At 42.1% G+C, this 27,016-nt stretch overlaps 1 protein-coding gene and 1 pseudogene across 7 annotated transcripts in view; one reads left to right on the top strand and one right to left on the bottom strand.

The window, feature by feature from the left end:
- cblb (Cbl proto-oncogene B, E3 ubiquitin protein ligase) overlaps positions 1-27,016 on the top strand; it is a 168,869-nt gene that overhangs the window by 11,860 nt on the left and 129,993 nt on the right. For all 7 annotated transcript variants that reach the window (XM_085469607.1, XM_085469608.1, XM_085469606.1 and 4 more), the window contains 3 exons: positions 1,849-1,995; positions 18,187-18,343; positions 23,200-23,321. In XM_085469607.1, coding sequence (XP_085325733.1) covers positions 1,849-1,995; positions 18,187-18,343; positions 23,200-23,321 — 426 coding nt within the window. The remainder of the gene's footprint in view (positions 1-1,848; positions 1,996-18,186; positions 18,344-23,199; positions 23,322-27,016) is intronic.
- LOC146699756 (uncharacterized) lies at positions 2,467-3,658 on the bottom strand (annotated as a pseudogene).

Consider the following 27,016-nt stretch of genomic DNA (forward strand, 5'->3'; position numbering starts at 1 on the left):
TTTACCATGAGTGGGCATCAATTAAAATGATAGCAATTAGATAAAAAGAGCCCCAATATGTGTAGTGTTTTATGTCCACTTTAAAGTAGTAATGCAATCACAACACAAATCCTGGTTATCTATTTCTATAAGGGGATTCCAATTAATATTTGCATGTTGTGTTTACATTACAGTTAATAGATGATGTGTTTGTCATCTGACCCATTTTATTGGTAAGACATCAATTAGGGTTCTACTGTTTTAGTGACTCTTTTAAGTCCTTTGATTATTTGTTTGAAATAAAATTTTGACATTGCCATTTTCAATTTTTGTCAACCAGTTCATATTATAGTCATCAGTTGTTGATCATAAAATAATATGTGTGTGATGGCGAATTGTACAAGACAACAACATTAAAACTCATCTGATGGGAAAAAAATCACATGTAAAGCTAAATCTCTTATGATAGTGTTTGGGAAGTTACGAAGTTTCATTTTTGCCCTTCCTCATAGCAAAGATGGAATATAACGTCAAATATAATTGTTCAAATAAACAGGATTTTCTTTGATTGACATTTGGGGTTATGACCATTTGAAAGTTGAAAGTATAGCTATGCCATCTGTTGGTTTTAACCAGGGTCTAATAGGAAGTAATAGTAGCAGGCAACAAAGTGACAGTGTGCAATCTTTCTGTTGAAGAAGCAGCTTCTCACACATAGGTTTTCTTTGCTCTAAGTCATCCTGGGAAGTGTAAAAAACTTGTTGCAATGTGTAGATAGTGTCCATATGCAGTAATTCAAAAACAAATGACATGAATCCATTCCATAGAGCAGAGGTGTCAAACTCAAATACACAGTGGGCCAAAATTCAAAACTGGAGTCGTGGGCTAACAATAATATTTATTAAAAAAAAAAAACTTCCTCCAGATATAAGAATGAATCTTTTCTTATGGACTCAAATAGGTTTTGCTGGAAAACTGAATATGGAACAAGCAAAGCTTAATACTAAACAATGTATATATTAGCTGTATAATACCAGTAGGCCAGCTCTAATAGTAATTTGGTATGGCTTTGCGGGCCAAATTTGGCCCGCGGGCCAGAGTTTGACACCTATGCCATAGAGGGTCTTCTGGATCAACAAGTCAGTGGTTTATTTGACTGATGAATCTTTCTATGTCACATTTATGATTGTCTGGGTTTTGCTTTCAAAAGAAGGAAATGTACCTGTCTATACTGGTTAGTTTTTGTGAATAAGAACAAATTTACTTTCCTTTTACAAAGCACTAACATTATCACCCTTTTTGTACACTCAGAAAATAAGTGGCAATATGTTATTGGATTTTAGGCTGCATAAATAACTGTGCAAAATAAAACTTGACACTGGCTCTGCATTTGTCACATTTATCATTATCAGATGATGAGATCCCTAACCCTAACCCTAACCCTGAGAAAAATGTGTTCTCACATCCTATGCCCACACATCCTTAAGTGTTATAATATGTCTGTTTTTTTTTTTAAGTTCAGTTTTATCTAGTGTGTGATAGATGTGATATGTTGTGTGATATAGCACAGAGATCCTTCTGTAGTCGTTATTTAAGCCAGTTTGTTTTCTAATGTGCTCATGTAGTTCATATTATAGTTAACTTTTTTAAAGGAAATCCAACATTAAATTATCTATAAACTGTGTTCTAGCATATGTTGGTCTAAGAGAGTGTTCGAAATGTCTGATTTGACCAGCTATTACCAACAAATCAGAAGTCAGGAACATGTACAGTATATTTGTACAGGTCAAATAGTTTCCATGTGGTGTCTGTCAAACATGTGAGGCTATAATTTTACATGAACTATTTCCTGTTTTCTGGCCTCTGCAGGAGGAACCTGACCAAGCTGTCTCTGATCTTCAGTCATATGCTGGCAGAAATCAAGGCAATCTTCCCTGGAGGACAATTCCAAGGAGACACGTTCAGGATTACCAAAGCTGATGCTGCTGACTTCTGGAGGAGATTTTTTGGTGAAAAGTAAGTGTCACCTCAGTATTATTTTTGTTGTTGTTTGTTTGTTTTTTGATAGATGTGTATGTTATTCACTTGTCCAAATTGGACATGCACACAAATAGTTGGGAATGACATATTCCATTAAATAATCAACACCATCACTTTTAACGTGTAATGGTAAAAAGTAGTAAAACACCACTACAAATGTACCAAGCCTATTCTAGAGCTGGCTAGCTAAAAGTTTGTCAAATTCCACACTGGTGCTAAATTTCAAGTTCAAGTTCAAGTTCAAATTTTATTTGCCACATGCAGTGGCATGTTGCCCTGCAGTGGAATGAACCCGCCCCCCGACCTTACACACACAACACAGACATCACATGGGGATACAAGTCAGAGAACGGTTGCATTACAGAAAAAAAACACTGAAATGTACACTACAATGGGAAAATGCAAGAGGAAAAAAGAGACCTCTACTCATGCTGGGCTATAGGAGGACAGCATGAGAACAGGAAACAAAAAAACTCCTCTGCACAGAAAGCACATAAATGTCCACAGTACAACATTACAGAGCACGTGACCAGCAACAGGGTTGGGTAGGGGATGAGGAGTAATCCCAGGCAACACAGCAGCCATCCTGCCACTGCACCGTCTCTCCAGCGCGGGCCCAGACCCGCCTCGTGTTCCCAGGAGGCAACAAGCATCGAAGGCATTGGAAGGGGAAGGGGGATGAGTGAGTGCTCATCAGTGTAAGTGTATGTGTGTGCGTGTCCATAGTTCAGCTGAGACAGTGTCCTTCGCCCTACCAGGCTAAGTAAACAGTCTACCAGCCAACCCAGGTGGCCTTATAATGGGAAGGAACAGTCAAAACACAGTCGTTATCAGGGAGTTTTTGTTCGGCTCCAGCCTTAAGCCCACAGCTGGCGCCGAGGGGATATCCGCATTATCATGTTGATGTTGTTGATTTTTCTTTTATGCGAATAACTCATGAGAATTTTAAAGCTGTTCTTTAACACTCCAACACTGGTCTCTCACTCTCCCGTTGGAGAGCCGCGAGCTTCTCCATGATGTTGTCAAACTTGCACTCCGTGGTCTTGTCATTCTTGTGCTCAGAGAGCCGATTCTGAGAACTCACGACTGCAGTGAGCTGCTCCACGATGTAATCCAACTTTCGCTCAGAGGTGTTATTCTGAGGGAACTTCCCCTTGATGTAATCCAATATACGCTCGGAGGTGTTATTCTGAGTATTCACGGCAGCCGTAAGCTTCTCCAAGGTCTTAACCATGCTGCATTCAGTGAGCTCTTTCTGAGAAGTCGCGCCTCGTCCCATCGTTTCAATCCCAGCGGGCAGCCTTGGGGGGGTTTAAACAGCTGGTTCCGCTTTCTTAATTCTCCGATAAGCCAGGGCCAAGCCAGCTCCGATCAGCAAGAACCCTGTTATCATGGTTCCGAATAGGTAGATATCTTCAGCGTCCTCGATCGACAGTCCCGCCAGGCACACGATCCTCCATTTCTGCCACCCGTCCATCGTGTATCCGGCAGGGAAAGTCCCTCCAGGGCACTCGGGCTCTCCCAAGCCCAGACTTCTCGTTGAGAAAAGGGTGTCAATAGCATTCAGAGACCAGTTGATCAAATCCATAATTCTCTTTTAGGTTTTAGAGAACAGACTGTGAGAGAGTGTTCCAGGGAAAGTAATACACATGAGACAAGACAAGGACACAAGAGGCTAAGCAGGGAAGATAAGGGGAAGGAGGAGAGGAGAAAAGTGCAACTGCCTTCGCCAAGAGCCAAACGAGAAAGAGTAATTTAGCAGTATTTTTCATTAAGCATATAATTTCAGATCATAACCATTTTCCATTCATACTGACAAAAGTCTGCAGTAGGGTAATGGTTACTTCCTTGTGAAGCAGTTTCTAATTCTTTTCAGTTTTATCAGGAGGACATTTTTGGCTAGTATTTTCCATGATTTTATAAATGTCTTAAAAGAATATGTTTTGCTCATATACCTTCCTCATAAAAATGTTTTTTTTATTTGCATAAAAAATGCAAAACTTATTTTGTGATATTCTTGGAATTTTGAGAATATTAGAAGATCCTGTTCCTATCATTTCAATACATTACACAATATATGTAATTCAGTATAATAGTGAATTAAAGTGTTTGTTATGAAAAATGTCATGTTAAAAAAAATCCACTTGTGTAGAGAGATATAAATTGCTACTGGATGCACTATCACTGCTTTATTTTGATTCTGTAAAACCTCATAATTATCTCTAAGACAATGTGTTTTTTTCAATGTAGTTGAATTATCTCTGCTCATCCTACACTGTGTTCAGAGCCACCTTAGAAACTAAGTATAGTATAATCTGTTAGATTATTAGATTTTTGCAAACCGAAGCTGAGGTATAGCCCTTTAATCAGTCAAAGGGTCACACTTGTTACCCATCCTGAGAGAAGATTGAGATGTCAGGACTTGGCTTGAGGCTAACTGCACATAATGTCTTTCAGATGAATTTACTGTTTATATTGTAAGGAAGCTGATGCTGATGCTCACTATAAATAAACATTCATAAATTTAAGCAGAAAACATCACTATGGCCACTATTAGCCAAATTAGCCAACTGTGTCAGATAGGAAGCTGTTGGAGGTATATGAAATGGTGGTGGTCAGAGGGCCCAGTGGCGCCAGTGTCCGGCAGCTGTGTGCTTAGGGTTATTATCCTGTTGAAGATAAACCTTTGCCACATTTCAAAAGCCAGAGCACTTTGAAGGAGGCCGTCATCAAGGATGTCTCTGTAGATTGCTGCTGTCATTTTTTCCTCAACCCTGACTAATCTCCCAGTTCTGCTGCTGATGCTGGCACCACGATGCTTCACTGTAGGGATGGTATTAGCCAGGTGGTGAGCAGTGCCTGCTTTCCATGACACACGGGATTCAGGCCAAAAAGTTAAATCTTTGTTTAAGAGAGACCTGTCATGAGGAATGATTTCCGTCTGGCTGCTCTACCATACAGGCTTGATCGGTGAAGTGCTGCAGAAATGATACTCCTTCTATCCCAACTTGCTCAGACTGGCCAAGTAGCTAACAGTCCCGGTGTTTCAAAATCTTCCTATTATGGATGATGGCGGTCACTGTGCTATACCCCCACCCCAAGTTCTGTGACTTGATACAGTCCTGTCTTGAAAATCTACAGACAACTCCTCTGACCTTTCTTGCACTGTCATCAAAGGGACCTTATATAGACAGGTGTGTGTCAGGGTGCAACTGAGCTCAGTTTTCGGTGTCATGCAAGAATTACACTTCTGAATTTTAAGCAAACTTTTTCCACTTTGTTGTTATTGGATAATGTATGTAGAATTTTGAGTTGAAAAATGAATTTACATTTACATTTTACAATAAGGCTGTAACATAACACATTGTGGAGGAAGCAAAGCACTGTGAATACTTTTCTCTTCCTCTGGGATTAATGGTACAGTCCAAATTACGGTTACAGTTGTGTCATTTTAAAAATGCGATGTAAAAAGGATGACTTAAAAAACAAAAAAACAAATACATTAAACATTGGGCACCAAATTCTGTAAATTTTCAAAATGCCCGAAATGCCAGTTTTGTGTGGATTTTTTTTTATCCACAGTTTTTTTTTTTTTTACCCTAATAGAAGATAGTGTTTAAGGCAATAGCTTCACATTTTCACAGATACACTGTTGGATATTTTTCAGAAAATGAAATTTAAACTGTGAATCATATATTTTGTTTTAATATGTTAAAACGATATGTTATGAATTAATTAAATTCACATACAGTGGGGCAAAAAAGTATTTAGTCAGCCACCGATTGTGCAAGTTCCCCCACTTAAAATGATGACAGAGGTCAGTAATTTGCACCAGAGGTACACTTCAACTGTGAGAGACAGAATGTGAAAAAAAAAATCCATGAATCCACATGGTAGGATTTGTAAAGAATTTATTCGTAAATCAGGGTGGAAAATAAGTATTTGGTCAATAACAAAAATACAACTCAATACTTTGTAACATAACCTTTGTTGGCAATAACAGAGGTCAAACGTTTACTATAGGTCTTTACCAGGTTTGCACACACAGTAGCTGGTATTTTGGCCCATTCCTCCATGCAGATCTTCTCGAGAGCAGTGATGTTTTGGGGCTGTCGCCGAGCAACATGGACTTTCAACTCCCGCCACAGATTTTCTATGGGGTTGAGGTCTGGAGACTGGGTAGGCCACTCCAGGACTTTCAAATGCTTCTTACGGAGCCACTCCTTTGTTGCCCGGGCGGTGTGTTTTGGATCATTGTCATGTTGGAAGACCCAGCCTCGTTTCATCTTCAAAGTTCTCACTGATGGAAGGAGGTTTTGGCTCAAAATCTCACGATACATGGCCCCATTCATTCTGTCCTTAACACGGATCAGTCGTCCTGTCCCCTTGGCAGAAAAACAGCCCCATAGCATGATGTTTCCACCTCCATGAATCACAGTAGGTATGGTGTTCTTGGGATGCAACTCAGTATTCTTCTTCCTCCAAACACGACGAGTTGAGTTTATACCAAAAAGTTCTACTTTGGTTTCATCTGACCACATGACATTCTCCCAATCCTCTGCTGTATCATCCATGTGCTCTCTGGCAAACTTCAGACGGGCCTGGACATGCACTGGCTTCAGCAGCGGAACACGTCTGGCACTGCGGGATTTGATTCCCTGCCGTTGTGGTGTGTTACTGATGGTGACCTTTGTTACTTTGGTCCCAGCTCTCTGCAGGTCATTCACCAGGTCCCCCCGTGTGGTTCTGGGATCTTTGCTCACCGTTCTCATGATCATTTTGACCCCACGGGATGAGATCTTGCGTGGAGCCCCAGATCGAGGGAGATTATCAGTGGTCTTGTATGTCTTCCATTTTCTGATGATTGCTCCCACAGTTGTTTTTTCACACCAAGCTGCTTGCCTATTGTAGATTCACTCTTCCCAGTCTGGTGCAGGTCTACAATACTTTTCCTGGTGTCCTTCGAAAGCTCTTTGGTCTTGGCCATGGCGGAGTTTGGAGTCTGACTGTTTGAGGCTGTGGACAGGTGTCTTTTATACAGATGATGAGTTCAAACAGGTGCCATTCATACAGGTAACGAGTGGGGGACAGAAACGCTTCTTACAGAAGACGTTACAGGTCTGTGAGAGCCAGAGATTTTCCTTGTTTGAGGTGACCAAATACTTATTTTCCACCCTAATTTACGAATAAATTCTTTACAAATCCTACCATGTGAATTCATGGATTTTTTTTTCACATTCTGTCTCTCACAGTTGAAGTGTACCTCTGGTGCAAATTACTGACCTCTGTCATCATTTTAAGTGGGGGAACTTGCACAATCGGTGGCTGACTAAATACTTTTTTGCCCCACTGTATATGGTAAAGGGGCTGATTCTTATATAGCGCTTTTCTACTCTCCCGGAGTACTCAAAGCACTGTATATAACATGCCATATTCACCCAATCTCGCAAGCACTTTCTTTATACATAGTGCTTTCTAACTACAGTCACACATTCATACGCTGACAGATGCATCAGAAAGTAACTTGGGGTTAGTATCTTGCCCAAGGATACTTGACATGCAGCCTGGAGGAGCCAGGGATCGAACCACCAACCTTCCGATCAGTAGGGTACCTGCTCTACCTCCTGAGCTACAGCCACCCCCTTGTGATTTGGTGTATATTGTATTATGTATACAATAGCAATTATGTATGTATTAACACTAAATCACGAGAGTTCTGTTACAGGGCTTTATAATCTAAGGTAGAGACCCCGAAGTAATAGAGAGAGAAAGCCCCCCACAATTAAACGTCCCTCTATGAGCAAGCACTTGACGACAGTGGGGAGGAAATACTGCCTTTTATCAGAAAGAAATCTCTGGCAGTACTATAAGGTCTTGAAGATAAAATCAGTCCTGGTTATTCAATGCATTGTATGTGAGGAGAAGGATTTTAAATTAAATTCTGAATCTAACAGGGAGCCAATGAAGGGAATGCTCTCTCTTTCGCTGCAGCATGTTGGATCAATGGACAGCTTTTCAGGGAGTTTTTAGGACAAGCCTAGTCCAGCCGAGAAGTAATAAATGCAAAAACTAGTTTTTCAGCTCTATGACAGGATGTTTCTAATTTTAGAGATACTTTACAACTACATGAGCAGTCCTGAACTGGTCATGTGTGTGCTCAATAAACTGGCAAATTACAGCAGGATTTTCCTATCCTCGGTCAGAAGGCACAGGTGACTTATATGATGAAAGAGGGGGTCTACAGCAATGATAATTAGGGTTCCTTTAATCCAAAACATCTCCAGAAGTGAATTCGTATGAGTATATGTATGTGTGTGGTTCTGTAAAATAACAGAAATTACAATTAGCAAACAATTAAAGTCAACCTAACTGGTCTAAAAAATACAGAAAGGGTTGAACAGAAAGTCTAATTCGAAAATGACTAAACCCCACCCCCTGGTGGACACAAATGGGCTGCTGCACAGGGATAGACTCCATCTTTACTTTGGGCAGCTCAGTTCACAAGGGTAGCGCCATTTTGGTCAAATCAGCATGAATATACATTGTCTCGTGGCTACACAAACCGCTGGAAAACTCTATAAAAGCATCACCCAATGTACATAGGTAAGTATTTGATAAGTTACAACCATAGAACAAACAAATACAAGGCACTTACTTATCATTCACGCACACGCACGACACATGTTCAGTACAACAGCCCAGCTCCACCAGCGCTATCACGGTGAACCAGCGCAAACTCAAACAAAGGATGGGAGGAATGTACCATCTTAGCAGTGGTTAGAGGGTGTCCGTGGAACAGTCTATATACACAAATCACAGGGGTTTTATACAGCCGCCCCCTAATGTGTATAGCACATTAGTAAACATTAAAAAACCCATGTGAATATGACTAAGGACATTCAGCTGACAGTTCAGGTAAAGTGATAAGTTTTGACATAGGCCGTTGGTATTTATGTTTCCCAATGGCGACTTCAGCTACTCGCACCTGTCCATCCGGGCTGGGAAACACGTGTGTTACCTGTCCTACGGGCCAGGAAGCCCGTGGGAGCTGATAGTCCACCACCATGACAGTCTGTCCCACTTTCAAAGGTGGAGTAGTCTGGTTCCACTTCTGGTGAGGCTGCAGTCCAGGCAGGTAGCGCTGAATGAACTGAGTCCAGAACTGGTCCGCTATGACTTGGCTGTGACGCCATTTCCGCCTTCCAAGTTCTTCTCTGGTGCCATAAACTGCCTGGGGAAGGGAAGCATCGCGCCGCCCCATGAGCAACATATTTGGCGTGATTGGATCAACATCTGCAATATCCGAGGAAACGTATCCCAGTGGCTTGGAATTAAGTATGCCCTCTACTTCAATAAGAACAGTAAGCAACAAATCCTCTGGCACCGCTTGACCTTTGAGAGCAACTTGAAGTGCAGATTTGACTGAACGGATCTCCCGTTCCCAGGCTCCCCCAAAATGTGGAGCATGCGGAGGGTTGAAGTGGAAAATGATGCTCTGTTCACTGAGCTCCTGCAGTCGTGGCTCCATCACTTTGAATGCCTCCTGCAGCTCTCTGTCTCCTCTGAAATTGGTGACCTGATCACTCAGTATTTCAAAAGGTTTTCCTCTTCAAGCAATAAATCTGCGCAGAGCCATGAGAAAGGAGTCAGTGTCCATACCAGTGAGAAGGTCGAGGTGAATGCAGCGGGTCGTAAGGCATTTAAATATAATTCCCCACCGTTTCTCTTGTCTCCTACCTACTGTATCTTTATAGTGAAAGGGCCAAAACAGTCAATTCCTGTGGACCAGAATGGCGTCTGATTTAATCGCAAGCGGGTAGCAGGGAGATCAGACATCTTCGGTGAAACAGGCTTGGCTCTCCACTTCTTACACTCAAAACAGCGATACTGATGCTTCCTTATGGCCTGTCTGCCTCTTAAAATCCAATACCTGCGTCTCAATTCGGCAAAGACACGTTCTGGGCCAGGATGCAGGAGACGTGTATCCTAGTCTTTGATGATGAGCTGAGTAGCAGGATGGTCTGGTGACAACACGATAGGATGCAGAGTGTTAACATCCATCTGCTCTGCTCGCTGGAGACGTCCACCTACTCGTATGAGGCCAAGCTGACTGTCATATTTGGGAGAAAGGTTGCTCAGTCTGCTGTCTTTGTACACCTCTTTCCCAGATTTAAGTGTGTGTACTTCAACAGGGAAGCTATCTTGTTGTGCCTGTTTGAGAATTTGAACTTCTGTCTCTAAGCGTTGTGCCGCTGACATAGGGAGGACAGCCGCCCCGTGAGAAGACAGGTAGGTGGCCTGCACCAAATCAGCCCAGGTGTTGTATGCAGGATCAGACTGTGCCAAATCTGTAGTGACATAGGCACAGAAAGCTGATTTCTTTAACTCAGTATTATCTTCAGTGTCTGTACTCACAGTAGGTCATGCTGGCCACTGCTCAGATGCTTGTCTCAGGAAGGGGGGCCCATCCATCCACTGGCTAGGTTTTGACAGCTCACGTAATGGTTTTCCCCGGGTGATGTCATCTGCTGGGTTCAAAGCCGAGGGGACATACCTCCAGCTGGCGGCCTCAGTCAGCTCCTGTATTTTGGCAATACGAGTACCTACAAACACTTTATAGTGGCAGGACTCGGACTAGATCCAGTTCAACACAGTGGTAGAATCGGTCCATAAAGTAGTCTCACTAATGGGCAGAGTAAGCTCACTGAGGAGGAGTCTAGACAGTTGTGCACCAGCCAGTACGGCACACAGCTCTAAACGGGGAATTGACAGTTTCTTGCGGGGAGCTACACGTGATCTGGCCATGATAAAGGCAGTGTGGACCTCATGTTCTGCCGATTTAAATCTCAAATATGCCACTGCTCCGTAAGCACACTCTGACGCATCACAGAATACATGCAGCTGGAAAGTTCCCTCTTGGGTTGCTGGGGCTGTGTAGCATCTAGGCAGACAGATTTCTTGTAGATACTGTAGCTCACTCACCCACTCTTGCCACCGTTGGAGTAACTCGCCCTCGATGGGATCATCCCAGTTCCTGTCGTTCTGCCACAGACGTTGAACAATAACCTTTGCCCGGGTCGTGAAGGGGATGATGAAACCCAGTGGGTCGTATTGAGAGGCGAGGATGCTGTAGATGTTTCTCATGGTTGACTCCTGAGGAACCACTGGCTGACATCTGTAGGCGATCTGGTCTGTGGAGCAGTGCCATGCCAAGCCTAAGGTTGGTTCTTGGGGATGTGGTTGGTGTTCAGTCAACCACAGCTCGCAGGTAGGGGACTTTGCTTCAGAGGGGAGATGAACAATGGCCTCTGGGTAGTTACTGGCCCACTGTCGGATTTCGAAACCACCAGTAGATAGCAACTCTCTGATGATAACATCGACAAGTGGTCGTGCCTGCGAAGCAAAGGGCAGAGATTGCAAACAGTTATCGACATAAAATGAGTGCAGCACGGAGTCTAGTACTTGTTCATTGCCATCTTTATGATCCTGCACATGGCGCTGAAGGGCATACGTGGCACAACAGGGGCTGCATGTGGTTCCAAAGGGCAGGACACACCACTCATAAATGTCCGGGCTCCGATCTCTTTCCATATCTCTCCACACGAATCTCAGCAGGGGCCGGTCATGCGAAAGAAGCCGCACCTGATGGAACATACCTCGTATGTCCCCACTCACAGCAACAGGGTGCTCCCTAAATCTCAACAGGACACCTATAAAGGATGGACCGAGAGTTGGACCTGGTAGCAGCTGATCGTTAAGGCAGTCTTGCCTGTATTGGAAGGAACAGTTGAAAACTATCCTAGGTTTATTGTTATGATGCACAATATGATGGGGAATGAACCAGGATTCATCTGTGCGGTTTGCCTCTTCAGGAGTGAGTTTTCTTACATAACCTGCTTGTTCCAGTTTGTGTATTTCTGCATTGTACACAGCCACTAGATCAGGATCTTTAATCAGGCGCTTCTCTGTGGACCGAAGGAGAGCCATCACTGCCATGGTCAGTTCGTAGTTTAGTGGAGTCTCTGCGGCGGAGCAGAGGAGTAGCATAGCGAGCTATTCCATCCACCTGTACACGTTCTGTGGTTTTCTTCAGTAACTCCAGTGCCTCTTTGTCTTGTTTAGAGCGAGTTACCTCTTTCTCTGATCGAAAGGGGAGCACATCTAACTGCCACAGCTTCTCAACGTTCTGTCTTAGCGCTTGAGAGGGAGTTGGTAACAGGGATGTGTGCAGACATGAAGCTTCAGTAGGTAGATGTAGAAAGGTAGCCGGTCCCTGGATGGCCCAACCGAGGTTAGTGTTGACAGCAACAGGGCTGCCTAGTGGACCAACTTTGACAGGTGACAGAGGGGTGATGAGCTGGACATTATCTGAGCCTATAAGAAGCATAGGCTGCACATCCTTAAATGCTTTGATGGGAACGTCGGCCAGATGTGGATATCTCTGACGGAGTATGTCCACTGGACAGGATTGTTTTGCCAGATTAAGTTCTTTAGCAGTAAAAACACGTCTGATGTGATGTTTGATTTTGGGGAGAGCTGGGTGCGCTTAGTTCAAAAGAAACGCATGCGCCTTGTAACTGTGACACCTCCTGCCTGATGGTTCATAGTTTGAGGGACTCCTCTGTGATATTTAATTGCAGGTAATGAACCGCTGCAGATAAAACAATAGTCCACTCTGATCCGTCGTCAAGAATGGCGTAGGTGGACAGAGATCGCCCATTATTGTGGAGGGTAACTGGGACCACTTTAAGCATGACTCTGCCTGAGTGAGTGACTTGGGCCAAATGCACCATGCTGGAGGCTGTACTCAATGTCAGGATACTCTTGTTTGAGCTGGAGAATTATTAAGAATTATGGACTTTAAAGTCTTATTCAGACACTTCACCAACCCGTCAGTCTCTCTGGATGCCGACTCAGGAGATAACCTGAAACACCTTTCGATAGTGAATTGCCCCAATTTTCAATTTTCATCACTTAGCCAAAGCCTAATTTCACAGTGTTGTCAGAAGACTGCTCAAGGGGAAAATCTTCCATGAAGTAAACCATCGGAACTGGGGATGCCCCTGAGAGACTTCCAATTTCCTCCTGCCTGGAGAGTGTTGGAGGAATTTGCATCACCGCTGAACACAGCACAGACATATGTGCCTACCAGTTGTGTGCACATCCCTAAACAATGCCTCATCGGTTTATTAAACTGGAACCATTCCGTTCCCAGAATTAACCGATGTTCCAGAAGGGAGCTAACTGCAGCCTTGACTCTTTTCCCTTGGATTTGGTGGACTAAGATCTATGTGGAACCCTTCTGCCAACATATCCACCACTTCCAGGTTCGCTGACCAACAGAGACCCACTCTACCAGATCTGTTTGTCCCGGGAGCCCCACAAACTGTTCCAACATGGCTAAATCCAGCAGCTATGTGCAACCACCTGGCTCCTGCATCTCAGAGCTGTTGCATGTAGGTGAAGGGTCAATCCTTAAACTATATCCCTCTTCCCTGGAGTTGCCCTGCAGACATTTGTGAATTTGCCCCACAATACCTGCCACTGTCTGGGCCTCCCTCAAAAAAAGGGACAGCATCCGCAACATCCATTCTGCCACTAGACACTGGCACACCTCAACTGTGGCCATGAACATCTCCAGAAATGACTGCTATTTACAGAACACTGTTATAAAATATATCATTGTCTTTGTATTTCCTGAACCTTATTAGTGAATGCCATTGAGATGTTTTGTCCTTTAATAAGAATTAATCACAAACATTTTTTAGATTTTAGATTTTTACATTACAGTGTTCCCTCATTTATCGTGGGAGCTATGTTCTAAAAATAACCCATGATAGGTGAAATCCACAAAATAGCCAGCTTTATTATTTACAATTATTATAGATGTTTTCAGGCTGTAAAGCCCCTCACTACACACTTTATACACTTTTCTCAGACAAGCATGAACATTTTTACACTTTTCTCTCTTGTTTAAACGCTCTGAAAGTTCAAACCTTCGTAGAAAAATAAGTCCAGTATTATAGAATGAAACCAAAGATCAAACCCTGTTTTCAGGTCCACTACATGGGAATAGAGTAGCTGCGAGAGAATTCAACATTAATGAATCAATGGTACGGAAGTAGAGGAACCAAGAAGAATGAGTTGAGTGAAGTTTGACTTATCTGACTGTTTTGTGTCGGTTAATGCGCCTTATGGTCCGAAAAATACGGTAACTTCTACCTTCCTTTAGCATGTCCAGAAGTCCAACTTTTTGTGCGATGATTAGCATCTTCCTCTGCCTTTTGGATGCTACCGCCGGTGCTTTTGACAGTGCAAAACATTTCGTCCACATTGTTTTCATTCAGAAACGTTTTTCAGCGCAGAGCTGTGTTCATGAAAACTCGGACATAAGGATATCAGTCTTCTTTTATCTTGTGGTAACTGTGAGAGCATATGGACTCTCCTCCTTTCAACAAATTGAAGGCTTCAGTAGTACCAACAAAACTGAATATAAACTCAAATCTATGGAATTCACATAGTAATATAGATTGCATTTTTTGGGGTCTTTTGGGGTCCGTCTAATGTCCCAAGTTTGCTTCATTTTTTATACACATTGCCAGAGAGCCCCCTATAAAACACAGCCCAAACAGCTGATTAGTTACACACCCATGCACATTTATTCTTAATTTCACTTGAAAGAAGTTTTACTTTAATATTTCTATTTTTGCTGTTGAGTTGCATTCATCATCTTGTCAGTGCAGTAAACATTCTGCCTGAGAGGTCAATAAATCTACTGGTTGTTACCTTATATAGCACTTTTGTACTCTACCTGAGCACCAGTGGTGCTTTATATACACTGAACAAAAATATAAACGCAACACTTTTGTTTTTGCTCCCATTCCCCATGGGATGGACGTAGAGACCTAAAATTCATTCCAGATACACAATATAACCATCCCTCCCAAACAGTGGTCACAAATCAGTCCAAATGTGTGGTAGTGGGCACATCTGCTATATTGAGATAATCCATCCCACCTCACAGGTGTGCCACATCAGGATGCTGATCTGACATCATGAGTAGTGCACAGGTGTACCTCAGACTGCCCACAACAAAAGGCCACCCTGGAATGTGCAGTTTTTTGCGCTATTGGGGGTCTGGGGACCCAGAACCGGTCAGTATCTGCAAACCAATTGTTCCAGCAGCTGTCTGGGTGGCTGGTCTCAGACGATCTTGGAGGTGAACCTGCTGGATGTGGAGGTCCTGGGCTGGTGTGGTTACACGAGGTCTGCGGTTGTGAGGCCGGTTGGATGTGCTGCCATATTCTCTGAAATGCCTGTGGAGACGGCTTATGGTTGAGAAATGAACATTCAATGCACGGGCGACAGATCTGGTTGACATTCCTGCTGTCAGCATGCCAATTGCACGCTCCCTCATTGCTTGTGGCATCTGTGGCATTTTGCTGTGAGACAAAACTGCACATTCCAGGGTGGCCTTTTGTTGTGGGCAGTCTGAGGTACACCTGTGCACTACTCATGATGTCAGATCAGCATCCTGATGTGGCACACCTGTGAGGTGGGATGGATTATCTCAATATAGCAGATGTGCCCACTACCACACATTTGGACTGATTTGTGACCACTGTTTGGGAGGGATGGTTACATTGTGTATCTGGAATGAATTTTAGGTCTCTACGTCCATCCCATGGGGAATGGGAGCAAAAACAAAAGTGTTGCGTTTATATTTTTGTTCAGTGTAAAATGCTCCATTCACACCATCATCCATTATCTATGCGCTTTCTATCTCAACATTCACACGCCAATGGATGCATCGGAGAGCAACTTGGTGTTAGTATGCTGCTAAAGGATATTTAGGCATAGAAAGTATTTGGTTCATGCAATGTTTGTGTTATCTTTACTGTGTTGTTGAAATTTTAGGCTACCTCATTGTTTAGGTTTACCAGTTGCTGGGTAAAAGATGTTGCATATTGCTCACAGTCTTATCCTCACTTATGTTCATAAACATGTTGTTTGTTCCAGAATGCTTAATGTTTAATATTTACTGCCTCTGTGTATTTTCCTTTTTGTAATTTACACTGTTAAAAAAAAATCTTAAAAAAATGGTAATATTCCAGCAGCTGGGGTTCCAAAATACTACCGTAAAATAACAGAAAATAACTTCCTCATAAAAATACGGTTATTTCCAGTAATGACAATACAGTTTGTTGCGCTAATTTCACATGGGATCTTGCCTTTTCAAGTGGTTTTAAACATTAAATTAGGAACATGTTAATGTGATTAAACAATGAAATTATCTATAAATAGGAAAAAAAATAAATCCTAAAAAAACGGTAGTATTCCGGCAGCTGGGGCGCCAAAATACTACTGTAAAATAACAGAAAATAACTTTCTCATGAAAATACAGTTATTTTCAGTAATGAAAATAGAGTTTGTTGCGCTAATTTTACATGGGATTCTGCCTTTTCCAAGTGCTTTTAGACATTAAATTAGGAACATTTTAACGTGATCAAACAATGGAATTACCTATAAACAAGGTCAATGAATGTGGCAATATGAATCATAATATGTAAATGTACAGAAATATACAGTTAACAGTTAGTTTAAATAATAATGGATTGCATGCCCTGGGACAGACTGTCAGAGGCGACGCTGCCATATCGCACAATCGGCCCCTCTGGCTATCACCAGTAGGCGGTAGGTGAAGAGTCTTGACCACGGACACAATACCGAGAGTGTCCGAGCCGGGGCTCAAACCGGCAACCTTCTGATCACAAGGCGAACTGCCAACTCTTGAGCCACGATCGCCCTAAATAGCAATGATAATAAAACTTATGTGATGTAACACAAGCTTATAGGAATCATGTTATATACTTTTCCATAGCATTACATTTGAATTCAACAGTTCAATCTTTCAAATAACGGACAGATATTTGTGAAATCATGATACATTTGTGAATGTATTTTAACAATCTAAATATGCATATGTACAGACAGATACATTTAATAGTCATGAAAATTATGTTTTATTGCATTACAGTGATTTAACGTTAATGTACATTTGAAATGTGAAATCACAGTCTATTTACATAACTTTAATGATATTCTAGAAGAACAGAACAAAACTGTAAACTGTAAACTGCACACTAAAATACTTTTATATTAGGATTTTTTCCTACAGTACAGCCATACCCGCGATCTTGTGGTTGTTAGTTCACATTCATTGGCCGATGCTTAGCGTCATGTTATTATGTGTCCCAACATCCAATGGCATGTCACGTTGTTTTCATGGCCACACCCTCACCCCAGGTGCAGAGGCCTATTTCTGTTTAGGAATGTTGTGAATACTTTGAGATTTATATTAATTGCAATTCCTACCTCTACATTTATTTTTTAAAATATATAATTAGCACAGCGTTGGCCGTGCAATGTTTTATATGTTTTTTTTTAGTTTTTATTCCTATTAATTATATTTTCACTTGTTACCTCTGAATTATTGAATCAGACCCAGATGACATGGAATTTTCAGCAAAATTATAAATCAAATACTCCTTTAATTATTGATTATTCTCATTACTGTTCGATCATTTTATATATTTTTCCATAGTTTTACATTTGAATTTCACAGATCATTCTCTCACATAACAGACAAATATTTGTGAAATTATGATACATTTCTGAATGTAGTTTTACAATCTAAATATGTACAGAAAATATATTTAAAAAACAAGTAAATTGTGTTTTACTATATTTACAGTGATGTTATGTTATTTTACCTTTGACATGTAAAATCACAGTCTACTTATGTAAATATAATGATATTCTAGAAAGACAGTACAAAACTGTAAAATATACAGTAAGATACTTTGACATTACTATTTTTTGTAACAGTGTAGTTAATGCATTTGGCATCTTGGGAACATTTGAATCAATTTTTTTAATTGCTGAATATTAGGTTTTAAACTATGTCAGGGTATAAGATACTGTTGTGTTTAAGTAACTTTGCTGATTTGACTGCAAGCCCAGTGTCTAAAGGCCCACTGTGGCTAATCACAGTCACCACATACATTTGGTAATTTGCACATTTATATCAGTAAAGATGCATGTCTGGATATCTAACTTATATCTCACAATCCTGTATGTGACTTTTACGACTTGGTTCTTTTGCAGGACAATAGTGCCATGGAAAGTCTTCCGTCAGTGCCTTCATGACATACATCCCATCAGCAGCGGTCTGGAGGCTATGGCTCTCAAATCCACCATTGACCTCACCTGCAATGACTACATTTCTGTGTTCGAGTTTGACATCTTCACACGCCTCTTCCAGGTTGGTCAATATCAAGTAAATTAATTTCCAACTACTTAATCTGATTATTTTGACTCATATGACCTTTTACTTTAGACTGTAGTTTGGTTTTATTTCACTTACTTCGGCTTATCCGGGCAGGGGCAGCAGTCCAATCAAGGACACTGGTGCCACAGTTTGTCAATCTCTTGTTTCTTACTCCCTTCTTTCATAACCAAGACACTGAGATACCCAAACTCATCAACTTGTGCCAGCAAGTCATCCCGGACCTGGAATGATCACTACACCCTTTTCCGGCTGAGGACCATGGCCTCAAATTTGGACTTGTTGATCCCCATTCCTGGCACATCTGTGCACTGGAGGCCGCCACCTGATGAACACAGCCACATCATTTGCAAAATTCAGTGATGAGATTCTGAGGCCTCCAAAGTAGAAGCCTCCCACCATGTGGTGGGAGGCTTCTACTACTACTTCTACTACTTCTAAAAAAAATCTGTCCATAAAAACTATGAACCAAATCTCTGGAAAAGTGCAGTTCTAGGGGAGTCCAACACACATTGAAAGCGAGTCCGACTTATTGCCAGCAAATTGGACCAAGCTCCTGCAGTAGTCACATAAGGATTGAAAAGCTTTGTAGCAACAACCCAGACAGGTACCACTCCAGATCTCCATGCGATATAGTCTGGACATGTCAACCAGGACAACCTTAAAACATCCAGAGCCTTTTGGAACTCAGGGCGAACCTCATCCACCCCAGGGACCTGGCCACCAAAGGAACTGGTTAACTGCCTCAGTGACCTTGTCCCTAGTGAGGGGCGAGTTGTCCCTCTCATTCACAGACTGCTTCCTCTATGGAAGAGGTGTCAGTGGGATTGAGGAGGTCCTCAAAGTATTCCTTTCACCACCTAACTGTATTCCCACTTGAGATCAGTGAGTAGAGCACCACTTTCCCTCCCTGAGTTGCCGAATAGTTTACCAGAATTGCTCTGAGACAGACCAAAAGTTTTTTTCCATGGCTTCACCAAACTCCCCTGAGTTTTTGCTTCAGCTACCACCCCGGGCTGCATTCCAGTTGGCCTTCTAGTACCCGTCAGCTGTTTCCCAGCTTAGTCCCACAGGCTAACCAAGTCCAATAGGACTCCTTCTTCAGCTTTGATGGGTCCCTTCACCTCCAGTTTCCAACATCTGGTTCGGAGATTACCACCATGACAAGCACCAAGAACACCCTCACCCAATGACTCCAAGAAGGCTGGGTGCTCTGAACTGTCGTTAGGCCCATAAGCACATACAACAGTCAGGACCCGTTCTCTAGCCCGAAGGTACAGGGAAATGGCCATCTTGTCCAATGACACGAACCCCAGTGTACAAGCAGCAAAACGAGAGCATACAAGAATACCTACCCCTGCCCATTACGTGTCACCAAGGGTAACTCCAGACTATAACAGAGTCCCGTGACTTTTCAGGAGAATGGTTCCAGTGTCAGAGTCGTATGTTGAGGTGACCCTGACTATATTTAGTTGGTATCTCTCAACGTCACGCACTTGCTCAGGGTCCTTCCCTATAAGAGAGGAGTTCCGTGTCCCAGTAGTCAACCTCAATAGCTGTAGATCGGTTTGCCAGGGCCCCCGCCCTTGATCCTTACCCATGACACAATGCACCTGACACCCCCAGTGCCTTCTGTGGGTGGTAGGCATACAGGAGGCTAAGGCTAAGTTCCGGCCACCGGATGGTCTATGTCAAGTTCCCTCCACAAATCTGACTTAAGGAGGGTGATTGAATATTTTCAATTCAATTCAACTCAAATTGTTTATTGTCATGTGTACAAAGAAAAGCATTTCTCTGTGCAATGAAATTCTTTCTTTGCTGTTCTGAGTCTGATAGCAGTGGGGAAGAAGGCGTTGTTGAGTCGGGATGTTCTGGATTTCACACTTCTAAAACCGTCCCGATGGCAGAAGTGTGAACAGTCCGTGTTGGGGGTGTGTGGGATCTTTGAGGATGGAGCCAGCTCTCCTCTGGACTCTGCGATGGTAGATGCTCTGCAGAGAGGGCAGCGCAGTCCTGGTGATCTTCTCCGCAGTTGTTATCACTCTCTGCATGCGTTTGCGGTCCATAGCAGTAGTGCTGCCATACTATGCAGTGATGCAACTTGGTCAGTGTGCTCTCGGAAATGCAGCTGTAGAAGGTGCTGAGGATCTTGGCCGACATACCAAATTTCCTCAGCCTCCTCAGGAAATACAGCCACTGCTGAGCCTTCATGACCAGCTGTGTGGTGTTCAGTGTCCAGGTGAGGTCCTCAGTGATGTAGATGCCTAGGTATCTAAAGCTGCTCACCCTCTCCACTTAACGCCCCCAGATAAACAGCGGCTGGTGAGCCCTCCTCTTCTTTCCCGTGTCCACTATCATCTCTTTGTCTTATGAGTGTTGAGGGTTGAGGTTGTCTTCACACCATGACACCAGACCGGCCACCTCTCTCCTATAAGCCGCTTCGTCCCCTCCAGTGATGCGACCAATCACTGCAGTGTTGTCCGCGAACTTCAGTATGGTGTTATCCCTATTGGAGGCGACACAGTTGTGGGTCTACAGGACTGAGGACGCAACCCTGTGGAATGCCAGTGTTTGTAATAATGCTGGCTGAAGTCCTGTTGCCGATCCTGTCGGACTGGGAAAGTCCTGTAGCCAGTAACATGGGTGATCTGGGGGATCTGCAGTCCAGTTTCCTTGGTATACAGAGTGAGTCTGCAGTCCCTGGTGTCTACCTGGGCGAACAATGACTTGAAACTCCGGTGGAAGGGTAAAGTCCAGAAGATTGTGTGAGTTACCGAAGTCCAGTAGTGTCTGTCTCGGCTATGTTAACAGTGCACAACACTTATCTAGTGCAAAAAGAACAAAAGCAAACAACAACAAACAACAAGTCGGCATCCGAGAGCAGAGCAAGCAAACATGTCTGCCTCGTGGGGCGCCATGGTTTTGCCTCCTTTATGGATTTCTTTTTAAATCACTCTTTGTCTGGTCCCTCAGCAAGGAACAGTAGGGATGGGTGAAGGAAATCTCCGTCATCCGTAGATCGAGTTTCCTCCTAAGGCGTGGGCACCAATAAGCAGAGTTCATCCTTTAACATATAACAAAATTAAAATATTCTCATGCATGATCAACGGTTAATCACGGTACCGGCCGGAGTACCGGGAGCAGTTTGGAAGAACAAGAAGACGCGGAGACTGTCCTAGGTTGTCATTCCAAACTGACTCAACTTTATTCACAAGTACAACAGTTTATATAGAGGAAAAAGGTTCGTGTGTCAGCAGATTCTCAGTTCAAACCGGTACAGACCAAATAAGGAAGCGTCTTCCTGCCCTCTGAGCAAAGAAGTATCCTTTGTATAGTTCAGCTACAATTTATGATCATCCCAGCGAAATACACTCCTAGACATAGAATACAGAGTTCTTTCATTAGTGAATTCTGAAACAAACCACCTGGCCTTTAACGAGCCTTTTCTAGGAGATAAAGAAGGGAGGATGGGAGTAAGGGAGTGATCTCTGTGGTGTTTTCGACCTTGAGGTACCATCCTGTGATTCTTACACATTAATTCTTGGGTCACAGAGAAAGAGAAAAATAACTAGTAAATGGGCCTTATTGAGTAACAGTTTTCCTGTATAATATCACTATAAAACAATATCCTGTAAATGCTACCATGGTATCAAAATATCACAACAATGGGTATCGTTTAGGTTTTATCCGATACCAGTACCAAACTGGTACTTTTGAAACGGTGCTGGTGTTTAAACGGTGCTCGAACCGGTGCTTAAAAAATGAAGAACACAAACTTTGTCCAAAAACCTCTCATGTTTATCTGTTTTTTTTGTAAAAAGATAACAATGTTAGCCTTTTCTGCAGCTATAGGGGATTTATGGTATCACTCTTGGCTGGAAGCAGTGCTTAATCAATGGAAAAAACACCAACTTTGTCCAAAAACCTCTTATGTTTAGCTGTTTTCCACTTTTTCTTTGGTCATTTTAGCCTTTTTGGCCAGGGTGAAGGGAGTATCTGCCATCAAACAAGAAGACAGCCGCATGTAACTATGACGGTGTTTGCTAGTTCACCTTAAATGCATTAATTTAATAACGTGGTTAGCTTACTCAACGTAAATTACACACGGACAACATTAAGCTACTGACCCAGAGAAGAACGGCTGCTGCTGCCATCATCATCCGTCATCATTCCTGCTACACTGGCAGGGCTAGGGGCCAGGACTCTCCTCTTCGGGTTTTTGGGGGATGTTGCTAACTCCGGGACCGATAACAGGAACCACACCCGCAGTAGATGTGCACGGTGTGAGGTCTCGCAGCAAGCTATCAAATACGGCGCATTTCTCGGCTTTTAAAAAAACGCTATGCGTCGCCAGGTGTTTCAACAGATTCAAGGAGTTACCTCCTTTGCACAGTATCACCTTAAAGCACTTGTTGCAGGCTGCTGAGTTTGCATCTTTTGCTGTGAAGTACAGCCAGACTTTGACCGCTTCGCCTCGGGCATTTTTAATCTGTAGCTCTGCTCTAAAAGAACGTACGTACCTGGCCCCGCCTACTACGCTTGCAAAGGTAAAATGATTGGCTGGAATCCAAAGTGTCTGACATCTCAGGAAAAAAAAGCACCGAAATAAAGCACCGAAATGTGCGCTGCTTTACGGTCTGGTTACTAACGTTTATGTCAGAACCGTCAGATAGCCGTACCCATCCCTAAGGAACAGTTTACCTTGAAGAGGCAACGCAATGAGTGTATGCTGTTATACATGACCCAACTTCCATTTACTTTATGTTTACAATATAAAACATTAATACTTACAAAAACTGCATAACCACAATAACATGGTTTTTTTTTTTCAGCCTTGGGGATCGATTCTGAGGAACTGGAATTTCCTAGCGGTGACACACCCTGGCTATATGGCCTTCCTTACTTATGATGAAGTCAAAGCTCGACTGCACAAGTACATCAACAAGCCTGGCAGGTATGTAATCCTTCAATTTCAGCATGCAGAAAGGGCTGGATCACAGAGGGTCTCAGGATGAATGGATACTGTCATTGCTTCCTTAACTTGTAAAAATTTTATTTTGCCATTTGTTCTGTCCCTGTTACTTATTTTACCAAGCTGTAGAGCGGACTTTCCAACTGCTATGACACTTCTGCTTAATGCAGTTAACTCTAATTTAGCTTATTTCGGCTTAGAATGCTCAAAAATACTGGCATAAAGAATATGACACAAAATATGGCACAGAATTTTAACCAGGTTTGTACTTTGAGCATTTGTGACTTAATATTCATAGTATGAACACAGAATTTGCATTAAAGCTAGTTTTCAATGAGTCCTGCTGGTCCCTTTGTTTCAGCTGGGAAAGTTTCTATCGTATATCGTTTATATCGCCCACCCCTAATAGGACCTTCCACTTCTGTCCCCATTGGTTCTCCTCTTTTAAGCCACAGCCATCAGTGACTGTGTCTCCTTACACCTTTAACACCTAATAAGCCAAAGGCTTTAGATAGAAGTTGATCAGCAAAACACTTTATTCAACCTCTAAAAGGAAACTCCTTGCTCTGTCTCCAGGTTGTTGTCAACCAATGACTTCAGATTTATGTGTGACAAAACAGTTTTCTAGAAGTACTGCCTCATATTTCCAGTTTGTAAATATTAAATAAAAATATTTTTACACCCCTTTTTACTAGTGGTTTGTTCATTCAGTCAAGTGTAGTAGTGTAGTGTTCCCACACAGTACTAATCCCTAGACTTGTAGTCAAGACCGCCTAATCCGAGACCAAGACCAAGACCGAGACCAAGACCAAGACCGAGACAAAAAAAGTATTTAAACTGCAGCCAGATGCTGCTTCGTTTACAGGTGTCAGGCATATTTATGTGTTTTTGCTTTCGCACAGCCCTCCTCACCGCTGTCTACTGTCTCACTCACTTACTGAGAGGACAGACACACGCTGCACTTGACTGTCGCATCTCTCACCCTCTCTGTTTTTCACATAATGATATTATCCTATATCCTTGCATGTGATTGGCCACAATATGGAGGGATTGGAGCATAGCTGAGCCACTGTGTGAGAGCTGAGCAGCGAAAGGAAATTAAGTGAGGGTAGAAATGACTGAAAGATTATTAGGCTCCTTTTTGAGTTTTGTTCAAAAAAGAATGACTTCATGTAGGAAAAATATATATATGTCACATATGCAGGACGCCTTAAACTATTTTTTTAATTAAGCAGCAAGGCAGAACAAAGTCAGGGCTGTATCAAGACACAGGGACTAAACCCCAATTCAACCAGACCCAGAACTGATCCGGAATTAAAACGGGACTACAACAGTTCAAAATCAGGACTACTTGGGACTTAATCAAAACAGAACCAGAATCAAAACTAGATGATAGTAGCACTAAAAATCATCATAGATCTGCACTACACTTATTTTTTAATTCTACCAAAGTAAACTATTTAGATTCAGAAAAGTTTATATAATTATTTAGCCTTGTTGTGCAAACAAGCCTGCATAACTTAATAAATATAGAATTTGAAAAGTAACAAATGGTATCTAAAAAGTTACACTAGGTACTAGATACATATTCTGATGAGTTTTGGCAAACAACCATTTGACTAACATGTGTCTCACCTGCTCTTGTTCCATCTCTGTTCTGTCCTCATTCTCCTCTCTCTCTCCCTCTCTGCTCCTCTCTCTCCCTCTTTGTGCTGACAATCAAGCCAAACACCAACATCATCAAATATACAGTGGAAACCTGATATTTACATGCTCTTCAGATAAAAACACAAACACTTTTTCAATTGTAACATCAAATCACACTAAATGTTTATTTTTTTAGATTGATAAATATAAAAACATATTTGTTAACTTTAAGAGTAAAGAGAGAAATTGTCTGTATTCCTTAATTGCAAATGGACCCAAAATGTATACAAAATTGAGCCACGCTTATGGAGGTCCACAATTCTTTTCCTGGTGTTTTGGTTGACATCTCTTGATTTTCCCATGTCAAAGAAACAGGCTCTGTGTGTTGGGGGGCCTTATATGCATCCACAGGTGTGCCACCAATTTACTCACATGGACTCTACTAACCTATCAGAAGCTTCTTAAGCTCAGAATGGAATCGCCTGGCGTTTTCGTATTAATTAACTTAGTGTATATGTACTCCTAAATTTGATGAAAGTGATTAAAATAGACAGCGCTGTCTCTCTTTATTCTGACATTTAACTAATTCAAAGATATTTCAACATTTATTTATCTAAAACAAAACAAGTTTACTCTAAATTCATGTTTAACAGTAAAAAGAAAAGTTTTTATGTTTTCTCCCTAAAGTGTATGTTGATATCTGGTTTCAACTGTGAATATACTGCTGTGTATTGAAATTCCTCTTGTTTTGCATAGAAATATACTGAACAACATACAAAGCATAATATATAAAATAACATCTACCTGAGTTTTGTCTTTGAAAGAAGCTCCTTATGTCCATTGTTGTGTTCATCAGTACACAACTGAAACTGATTTAGAGAGTTTGTTTAGCCGTGGAGGGTAACAACTGAAAATATGAAATGTAAGCTAAGACTCTCTAAAAAATTTGCATTGTTGTTCGGCTTTTTATTTATCTATTTGTTGATTCACTCGAAGAGCAAGTAACGCAACCAAGTGATCAGTTTGATATCAATCTTTTGTGATACACCGTCATATTTACATTATTTGTACAGTACGAATGATTTGCTTTGGTACCTGGTCAAACTTAAGCTCTCCTCTGTCTGCAGCAAACTCGCAGGCAGCAGCTTCTCCCCCCTCACTCACATGGGTGCTGTGCTCCTAGTGCCTGAACTCTGTGCTTCTTGTATTGTTTTTGTTTTATACAGTTGTCAGTCAGGCATCTAACTAACAAATTACACTCCAAAAGGACCCCATGCTTCTGAAAAAATGACCCGGGCTTAAGCCCAGTAAGCCACCCCCTCGCTCCGCTGATGGTTGACTCCAAATCTCCCGAACACTATGTCGATTTGAGAACGCAAGACCGAGACCAAGACCGAGACCAAAGTCACTCGAGACCAAGACAAGACCAAGACAAAAGTCAGTCGAGACCAAGACGAGACCAAGACCACGTAAAAGTGGTCTCGAAACCGGTCTCGAGACCAAGACCGGTCTCGAGAAATCCAACTCTACTAATCCCTAAGCAAAATTATTAACTGAAACCAAAACCTCAAGACAATGATCAAGACAAACAAAGCTCTTTATTGTCATTATATATGTACAACACAATTATGGGTGTTCCACACAAGCTGTGTGGAAATAAAATATAAATGGTAAGACAGTAGGAATAAATAACAAACTATATATATATATATATATATATATATATATATATATATATGTATATATTAGGGTTGCAACGATACACAAAATTCACGGTTTGGTTCGGTTCGATACTTTGATGTCACGGTTCGATATTTTTTCGATACAAAAAAAAATGTTCATGCCTTTTTAATTTGTCATTTATTACATTTTCACGGCACATTCCGCACCACATCTCTGTGCGTTCATCATTTGTTTGAAGCCAGCTCACCTCCTGCAACTACTTTTCCAAGAATACGTGCTTCTTTTGTGGTTCGGACTCCTGACATTTCTTTGGAGGTGGAGGAACATCACAGTAATTGCTTAAAGGA

This window comes from Copadichromis virginalis, linkage group LG10 (assembly GCF_057382275.1).
Source record: "Copadichromis virginalis isolate Kocher_CV1m ecotype Utaka linkage group LG10, C_Virginalis_male_GT1.1, whole genome shotgun sequence".
NCBI classification, from domain to species: Eukaryota; Metazoa; Chordata; class Actinopteri; order Cichliformes; family Cichlidae; genus Copadichromis; species Copadichromis virginalis.